The sequence below is a fragment of the Coffea eugenioides genome, chromosome 11 (assembly GCF_003713205.1).
Source record: "Coffea eugenioides isolate CCC68of chromosome 11, Ceug_1.0, whole genome shotgun sequence".
Classification (NCBI taxonomy): Eukaryota; Viridiplantae; Streptophyta; class Magnoliopsida; order Gentianales; family Rubiaceae; genus Coffea; species Coffea eugenioides.
In genome coordinates this window covers 40062376-40072249 of record NC_040045.1, presented here as the reverse complement: position 1 = coordinate 40072249, position 9874 = coordinate 40062376, and the positions used below count along the sequence as shown (strand labels likewise).

Genomic DNA, 9874 nt, shown 5'->3' with positions numbered 1-9874 from the left:
ATGACAAACACTAAAATTCCAAAAAAAATTTTGCATAATGTACAAGATATTTGTTACTTTGCTTGGATTGCATTTTTCCATCAAAAAATTTTAATATTTTTTATGAAAATATCTCTCAATTACCTTTCTATATCACATACATCAAGTCGTTACAATCCATTTTTTCTATAAACTGCTAAAAATGTAAACATTATTTTGAAGCTTTATCCTTCTACAAAACATTTCGAACTTTTAGGCAACTTTTGGAGTGAAAGAAAGGGAAAGAAATAAAAAGAAAAGATGCTTTATTCATTATTATCGAAATTATCACGCAACTCTCAAAAAAGAAAAAAAATAGAAAAAGAAAAAAAAATTACTTGTTTTCTTCTTCCCCACTGCTGCCCAGTTCTCCCTACCCATCCATTTTTCCATTTCAGAACACCTTTGCGTTGCTCCTCCATCCTTCCTTCTTTTCTCTCTCTTCATTCAATTCCCAATTTCTCCATCTTCTTCCCAACAACCTTTTTCGACCTTGTGTCTCTTCACCTCTTCATCATCTACATATTCCCCCACGCACAGACACACACCGCATATATACACACAACTACGTATATATCCAAGGGGATTCCCCGACCCTGCGATTTTGATCTATTTCAACATTGCTAGGGTTTTATTCATTCGACCTCCAAAATCGTTCCTAAAGTTATCAATTTCTGGCCTTTCTTGGATTTATTTCCTTAAATTTGATATTTTGATAGATAAAGCCTGAAGTGTTATCATCTAGAGATAATCATAGTTTTTCCGAGGTAGATTAAGGTGTAAAGATACTGATAGGGTTTAAAGGAGGGGGTGAAGCGCGAAATTTTAGTTTTTTGTTAGGGTTTTGTATTGTAAAGGATGTTGGGGGCTGGATTGCAATTTAATAGGAGTAGACATGGAGAAGATCGGTTTTATAGTGCGGCGAGGGCTCACCGGAGTCGGAATCAGAGTCAGAATCAAGATAATTTGAGGAGAGCTCAGAGTGATGTTACGGTTAGCCATTCTCCACAGTTGCCGGAGGCTGAGAGTCCCGCCGGAGCTACCGGAGAGGAGAAATCAGTAGCCGCGGAGTTGTCCAAAAAGGTGGCATTGAGGCCTTCGTGTAATTTGGAACGGTTTTTGCTGTCCATCACTCCTTCTGTTGCCGCTCAGTATCTCTCTAAGGTTTTGCATCTTCATAATTCCAAGTTAATTTAAGGCTATTTGACTAACAGTCTATTTGGATTCTTGAGTGTCGTTTTAACTATTGTGTGCTATAATTTCTGATTGTTTTTTGGTTTTCCAGGAATGGTATTAGTTAAATCAATGAGTCGATGGTTTAGATGGGTTTATACTTTATTATATTTGATTTCTAATTGAATGGCTTTTAATTGGCCAAAATTAAGAACATATATGGTTTTGTGTTTGAAATAAAGATTTATGATTTCAAATTAGATGTTTGAGTTGAAATAGAAGTATACCAAAGTGCATTTATAAATACCTAATACTTTACCAGTCAAACCGAAAACTTGTAGCCATCATTTTTCATGGATAGTAAAATAAGCTTACATTTCCAATTACCTGTCAATTCTTCCAATTTTTTTAAAATATAATATAATATATTTTTTGCGTCATTATTGTTCAAATGGATTCTTATTTGATGTTTATGTGTATTGTTGAACTCTTGTATCTAGCCTGATTCTGGTCATGGTGTTCTACCTCGTTATGGGTTTTTAATTGGAGTTGTGGTAATTGCAGACGACAATGAGGGGATGGAGGACGTGTGACGTGGAGTTCCAGCCTTACTTTGTGCTTGGTGATTTATGGGACTCTTTCAGGGAATGGAGTGCATATGGTGCTGGAGTACCGTTGATATTAAATGACAGTGATGGTGTGGTGCAGTACTATGTTCCCTATCTATCTGGCATTCAATTATATGGCGACTCGTCTAGATCTTTGGCCAAATCAAGGTATTTAACCCAAAGACAAAAGATTGCTTTAGTTATGAGTAATTTCTGTTCATTCGACAGTTGTGATGTGGAAACTTTTTTCTGATTGATTTTGATTGTCGGTTCTAAGCCAGTCTTGGGATTGATAGAGAAACAAGCTGAAAAATGGTTTATGACGGAGTTATTGCATGATAATTCATTTCTACAGTGTGTCAAGGAGCTTTATTTTGGGGACTGGACGTATGTACATTAATATATTTTATCTGATAATTGAGCTTCAGCTTAACGCTTTTGTTTTGAGACAATGGCAGTCCATGTTGCTTTGTCTTGCTCTATGTATACCTGCAGGGCTGGCCTCTTGCATCTCAGATAAACCTCACTTCTCTCTCTTTTGTGCCTCAAGATATTGTTGACCTCTAGGATGTTAAGTGACATAATGCTTTTGATAGTATAACTATAGTTGCTATAAGAATGACTTTTAAATTTGGCACAAGTCTGGCTAGTTCAGATTTTTGAAGGTTAGACCTTCTCTTATGATCCATGGATTGGTTTCTTTTGATTTAATGCGGAGTACAATTACAAATTGTGTTATTTAGAATGTCATAGTTTACTAAGAAGTAAGCATATGCTCCTCTGCCCTTTTGAATTCACTACAAAATAAAACCAATATAATTGGGATATGATGATTATTGAAGGATTATCTTTCTGTATTCTTTTGACTCTGTGTCTTTTTCTTGCTAATGTAACAGTTTTTAATGCCCATCTGTTGTTTGCTTGTGCAATAGGCAACTTGGTGAAGACAGTGATGGTGACTATTTTAGGGATTCATGTAGTGATGGAAGTAGTGACTATGAACATGAGAGTGGTTGCATTAATTATTCAAAGCAGCAAAGGAACTACAGTGGCCAGGCAATCAATGGCCCTCCTAGAATTGATCAGTTGTCTTTGAGAGACAATCAACTGTCCTTTCAAGAAGGCTTTTCCAGTGATGAAAGTGAGTCTGGGAGTTCTCAAGGATCCTTGTTGTTTGAGTATTTTGAGCGTGACCAGCCGTATGGTCGGGAGCCTTTAGCAGACAAGGTCTGTCTTCTCCTTCCCTAAAAAAGTGGCTTATTTGATGGTATATTGGCTCCTCTTATTTGGGTCCATGTTTTATGATGATGTAGATATCACAGCTTGCTCTTCGCTTCCCTGAATTGAAGACGTTAAGAAGCTGTGATCTACTCTCTTCTAGTTGGATTTCTGTGGCCTGGTATGGTTGTGGTAGTTTTGTGTTCTGTTCTTGGCACATCAACTTGTGGAGTGATGCATGAAGTTCTGACTTGTAAAGTTTGCATACTGTTTTAGGTATCCAATATACAGGATACCCATGGGGCCAACTCTTCGAGATTTGGATGCTTGCTTTCTGACATTCCATTCTCTTCATACATCTATGACAGGTAGCTGAACTTTTATAGTTTTGCTTTGTTATCTGTACATGTGAAAATTTGAAACTTAAATTTTGACTAGTTGTGCTTGAATATTAGTATACAATCCATGGGATGGACCATAGAATATTGTACGTGTTTTAAGTGACACTATTTTTGGACTATAGTCAACCAAGAAGCTAAACTGTCTCTGATTTTTGTTGTGTTGTTTTTTTTAGTTTATGACCTTTAGATCTCCTGTGGACTCCCTGCAGGGTTTCAAAGTGTGCCTGCTCCAACCCTTGCGTATCCTGGCGAAATGGACGGCGTTCCCAAGATTTCGTTGCCTGTTTTTGGTCTTGCTCACTACAAGTTTAAAGCATCATTATGGATCCGCAATGGGGGATCTGAACGCCAATTGTTGAACAACCTCCTACAGGATGCCGAAAATTGGGTGTCAATGCGTCAAGTCAATCATCCTGATTTCCTTTTCTTCCACCGGAGGTGAAATCAAGAGATTGCTACCCTTTGGTTTTAAATTTTACATTCCAAAGGGGAAAATGGAATTCAGCTTCGGCTTATTTTTAGGCCAATTATGAATTTCTTGGAATAAAGTTACAAGGTTTTCTCCAGCTTCTTACTGTAGTATTTACAAGTATTAAAAAGGAGAAAAAGACGAGAAAAAGGAGGAAAAAAAGGGAAAAACAGAGAGAAGAATATGAAATTTAGAGTAGATGAAATAGAATTAAAAAAAAAGAAAAAGAAAAAGAAAAGGATAGATCAAGAACACTACATAATGGTTGGTTGAGATGTAGAATAAAACTGAGACATTAAAGTAAGTGGGAGGAGGCGATGAAAAGAAGTTAGCAAAGTTGTAGTCAGGAAGAGAGCTGAAGTGGGACTGCAAGCTGGCTGGCCTGGTCAGATGCATGAGCAAATTTTGTCGTCCCTTTTGGTTTTCATCTTAAGGGTTTTGAAAGTGCAGACTCCTCCATTCTCCTGGGTAGATGATATATGATGTTAACGCTTTTTATCCTTTCAGGGGATTTTGATAGTTAAGTGTAATGATCTTATAGTTTAGCTACCCCATCCTGTGTACATGAATATCTTGCTTCACTGTACTGTTTAAGTAGTAGATTAATGAATTTATGTTTAGATATCCCGTTATTTAGTCTTTTTTAGATTTACACATGGTTTGGAAATTTGGTTTTGCATTTACCATATTACTGGCTGTTTGTTGCTTGATAAATATGAAGCCTAAACTGTCACTTACTTTTGCTCTTATTGGAGATGTGATCTGGCTGAATGCCATACTTTTAGATGTTCAACTCTTGCTTGTTGATTGACGGTTGCTTTGGCTGCGATAAAAACCACTTGGTGTCCCAATCCCCTCGGATGTATTGGAGGGACGTTCTGTGTATGTCTACCTGTTTTATATGGTAGTCGTCCTTAAAAGTGCAGTTGAAGTCTTGATAATTTGTTGAAGAAGAGTTTTAGTTGTATAAGGGCGATATAATTTTATTAACATCAATGCCTGGCAATGGCTGCTAGATGAAAGAGTCATTTACTAATTGAGGAACCTGGCGGAAAAAATTGTGCAAGAAGAGCTCGTCTGGCAGGAATATCGTTAACTCTGGGCAAATGTCAGAGGGCGTAGCGTGATACATTTGAGGTCTACATTGTGGGGGGTGTTTCGTTGGCGCTTCCTCGCATCCTTTCTTATGTTTTTATCAGATTTTTCTGATAGCTGACATGCTTAAGATTAGCTTGTGACTTAAAAATAATGGTTCTGCTGTTGAAGCTGAAGTGCAAATGCGTTCTATTCAATGGCCGTGTCCGCCACTTGATAGAAGACGGAGCTATTGTTTTGGTTTTGTGTTCTTTGGCCCGAGGAGCTGGCTGTTTAGCGATGCAGCTCCCAATTAAGACTCAAAGAGTGAATCATACTTGGAAGGTTGCTTGACCGTAGGTGCTGAAATAATCATTTGGTTAGGCATGGGTTTGGAAGCTAAAACTTTTGGACTTCCAAGAGTTCACATAAATGAATTTTCACCTGGCCTCCCTTAAGATTGTGTAAAATTACACCTGATCTTCCTTCTGTAGCTAGAATTGTGATGCAAGTACTTACGTTCACATGGAGGAAATTACTCATATTACCCTAAGGTATTTGGCTGAATAGAAAACTCAATATCTCAGCACGATTCGAAAAAATTAGAGCACAATTAAGTATTAATAACTGATTAACGGAAAATAACTGTTGCGAAAATTTCCTGTAATGATGAACAGTTACTTGTAATTATGACATTAAGGCCAATTGATATATCAAATAGGCATTTATTTTGTGATCGATAAAACTTGATTAGATGATTAGAAACAGTCTGTGACACAATGTGAGAAAGAATGACCTTGGTAAAGAAAAACGAAAAGGCCAAAGAAGGTTGTTCATTGAGGAAATTTTCTTAAAAGCTCTTAAATCTGTATATTCTGTAAAGTAATAAATTCATGGGAAGTAAAGGAGAAAAAAAGGCATTATGGTAAAGTCGTAAATCATTTAAGGTCATTATGTACATTAACATTAATTTTAACTGTTCATTAGTTGAGTATGAAGAACTTAAATTGAATTAAACTTTTATATTCGTGTTGGTATTTTTACGCACTAATGTAGAGAATTATGACATGAATTGTTGTAGCTTTTCATTACGGTGACGTATTATATGTCGAATATATAGTGATTATGGTTTCCCATACAAATTTGATGATTATTTGGAAGGATAATACCAAAAGGTTTATAAATTTACAGTTACTTCAGAAAAGACCATTTGGGATGAATATTATATATATATATATATATATTATTGGTGGAGAAACCGCTCATATTCCTCTGGGAGCTTCATCAAGAAACAGATATCATCAAACATTAGCATTGTTCGTCTTTAATCATTTGTAAGACAACAAATCACGATGCATGTCTGTTTTACATCACCAAAATGACTTCATTGAGAATTATGGCGTTGCACACTGTTTTAAAAGTACCCTTTTGTTTGGATTGTAATTTTTAATTAAAATTTTTTTACGTATTTTGTAAACATATTCTCAATTATTTTTTATCTCATGTATATCAAATCATTACACAGCAATTTAAACAGGTTCTAAGTTTTTGAAATTTAATCTCAACATATATAACCATTTTTATTGGTAAGCAAAACTGTCATTTTTTTATAAAGGTAAATTTACATTCTGTTTTTCATATTTTAAGCAAGCACTTAAGTAACAAATTGCTCATCGCTAGAGTAGCCGAATAAGCCTTGGCTAATATTATGAATACCAGTAGATTTGTCCTATTTGGTTGATTACTCAAAACCCTCTCAACCAAATTCTTACCCCCTTAGTTGAGCCCTTTTTATTAGAGTATGCTAATTTTACGTTTCTTTTTATTCTACAAACCCTAATTTTAAGCTAGTTAATAAAAATTCATGCCAAACTAAAAATCCCTAACTTTCCAGGAGTAAGGTTAGCAAGACGAGTCACGAGGCAGATGAAAGTTGGCTTCATTTCCCACTTCTAAACCTTTTGCGGTTTCACAACAATGTGAATTTAGTATGTACCGAAAGGCAAAAGAACAACAACTAAAAATGTCTATCATCCCCAGTGCTGTAGTAGTTCAGAAGGAGGTGCAGAAGAATTTGTAGTTAAAATTCAGGATAATTTCAAAAACCTCCCTTGAGGTTTTTAATAATTTCACCTAATTCCCTTAAAATTTTAAAAATTACACATACCTCCCTTTAGGGTATCATTTTAGGAACAAAAAATATTTACGGATAAACTTAGTCTTTAAGAGGCTTACATTTCAAACTACAACAAAATCTATAGTATCCAAGAAAATAGTTTTTAGTTGATTTAATTTAAATAATATGTAGGTTGCTGTTTAATATATGTTCCTTCATATTTTATATGTTGAACGAGAGGATTTGCACAGAGCTAGGTATATAGAGCAAGAATTGTGTGTTTGAATAAGTACGAGATTATAAACTTTTTTAGTGGTCAAAATTTTGAATGAGTAACCCAAAATGCTCTCATGAAATTGTCAAGTTCATTTTACTTTCCCATAAAATTTTAAAATTTTTTTGGAACATATAGAATATCATAAACCCACTTTCAATCTTTATCTCTATTATTCTAAACCATCCACATTCCAACATCTTAAATTAGTATCACTATTTCCATTATCATCATCACCATCAGTTCCTAAATTCTAAAACCTCAACCTAGCAAAAAGAAAAAAAATTGGCACTATTAAATTCAAAAAAAATTTCACCAACTGCATTAATATAACACCCTATCCCTCAAATGTTAGAGTAACAACACTAACTCCATCTTTCTTAAACTTTCAACATGCATCTTCTTTTATTCAATTTTAGATCCTTCGAGTAAAACTAAAATTAATTTGTAATATGTTTAAAATTATGTTTATGACATAATTGGTTGTTCTATGAGTAAACCTTGTTTTTGTTTCCATTTCACGTCTAATTGTGTGAATGAATTCATATGCACAAGATCAGAAGCAAATTATTTAATTTCATGAAAAATATTGATATGCTAAGATTATTATGATCATTTTAGAAGATTAAGGGAGGTAAGTGTAATATTAAAAACTTTAAGGGTACTAGATGAGCCCTTTTTTAACAACACAAATACAAAATTGCTATTTAGAATCCCTTTCACAAATACAAAATTGTTAGTTTAGCGTATTTGAGCCCTTTATTTTACTATAATTTTTTTTTTTTTTGTAAATAGGAGGTTCAATCCTTACCACCCATCCAATCCTCCCTCTAGTTAAGCCTTTTGCATTAGAGTCTGACAATTTTATGTATCTTTTTATTCTCCAAACCCTAATTTTAAACTAGTTAAAAGAAATTCATGCCAAACTAAAAATCCCTAACTTACCAGAAGTAATGTAAGCAAGATGAGGTAGAATGAACGTTGGCTTTATTCCCCAATTCTGAATCTTCTTGGATTTTAGAACAATGCAAACTTCAGCATGTGCCAAAAGACAAACAACAACAAATGAAAATGTCCATTGTCACCAGGGTAGTGGCAGTGGTTCGGAAAAAGGTGCAAAAGAATAATCTGTAGCAGCGTGAGTAATAAGGAGCAGGTAAAAGCTATTTTCATCCGCCATTTCCCCCACTTTAGCTTCGTTGGTTCCACAACAAGATGACTTGGCGCATGTACCCAAGGGAGAACCACAAGAAAATAAAACACACCATCCCCACGGTGGCAACGGTTCGGAGGAGGAAGCTGAAGGGGGATTTTTTGTAAAAATGACAAATGTCTTCTTAGGGGATGGGGTTTGATAGGCTGACCTTTGGCCCCCGGAGACACAGCACGAGAGGTGAACGATGATGGCGGCGGGAGATAGAAATCGGGAGTGTATACACTATTGTGGTTAGACATATCACATATATGCAAAATTTAGATTTCAAATTCAAATTTAGATTATGTGTCATGCATTTAATAATGATAAGAGTGTATACACTATCAGTGTATAAAAGATTAATCCAAAACTTTTACATAGAAAGCCATATTAAATAAAGTTTACTGAGAAAAGTGTGTTATACTAAAGAAAATATGTAAAAGCATACAACTAATTAAGGCCTAATTCACAGCATTTATCCTCCACCCTGATCAATAATTTGAATAGAAAGTGATGTTTGTATAGTTTGTCGTTTAATTGTACACTTCAACTATAACTACCATGGGCATTAAATATATTTCTCTCCATAGCATTATTTAGATTTCTATTTTTTACCCTTGATTAGTATATGCATTCTCAAAAACTAAAAGATGCTTTTCAAATTGTGTCATGTCTAATTATAAAGGAAGAAATTAGATACCATGATGCATTCTTTTCTTACACATCACATCCAACTTACAAAACGAAGTTAATTTGGCTCATCTCACTCATATCTTCATATATTCATCATCAAAATTATGTAATCTCGTTGTGAACAATCACAAATTTATTCATTATCAAAGATGTAATTGCTATTACTGTCTTTGTTTCATGTTTTTGTTTTCTATAATTTATACTTTAATTTTAAAGCCATTAAACATTTTTTTGTGGTAAATTTTCACCCTAATCTAGGATGCTCGTCTGAGTTTTACATGAGTGCTGCAATTGTTTCATAAAAGTTATCTTTGTTATATTATCAAGATTTATGTATGCTTTTTTATGTTGGTAGATTTTGGTTTGTTGAATACATTAGATTTGCCCTTAGTTTTATTTATTCTCCTCTGATGGGAAAGTTTTATTAACAATTTTTAACAAACAATAAATCCTGAAGTCTTTTAGCTAATGAACAAACAGTTATAAATTAAAAAACAAAAGAAAAATCTTGAAATGACAAAACACTTAAAAGTGGTTTTTGTTATTGATATACATGTCATGATGTCAAGAGTAGCTTAACATAAATAAGTTTTCATTCAACATACCTGTTGATGGGCCTAAAAAAAATAAATCTT

The 9874-nt window shown here is 34.3% G+C and overlaps 1 protein-coding gene across 1 annotated transcript; it reads left to right on the top strand.

The window, feature by feature from the left end:
• The first annotated feature begins 380 nt into the window (after positions 1-380).
• On the top strand, positions 381-4539 carry LOC113753561. The gene is made up of 6 exons (XM_027297746.1): positions 381-1182; positions 1756-1967; positions 2732-3026; positions 3113-3198; positions 3294-3385; positions 3628-4539. The coding sequence occupies exons 1-6, from the start codon at positions 877-879 to the stop codon at positions 3858-3860; spliced, it is 1224 nt and encodes a 407-aa protein (XP_027153547.1). The 5' UTR covers positions 381-876; the 3' UTR covers positions 3861-4539.
• Positions 4540-9874: the final 5335 nt, after the last annotated feature.

Bases quoted from the DNA above. Each gene is read 5' to 3' on its own strand.
- LOC113753561 (XM_027297746.1), top strand. From the start codon at position 877: ATGTTGGGGGCTGGATTGCAATTTAATAGGAGTAGACATGGAGAAGAT. The intron at 1,183-1,755 runs GTTTTGCATCTT...TGGTAATTGCAG, and splicing joins CCGCTCAGTATCTCTCTAAG to ACGACAATGAGGGGATGGAG. The intron at 3,386-3,627 runs GTAGCTGAACTT...GACTCCCTGCAG, and splicing joins TCTTCATACATCTATGACAG to GGTTTCAAAGTGTGCCTGCT.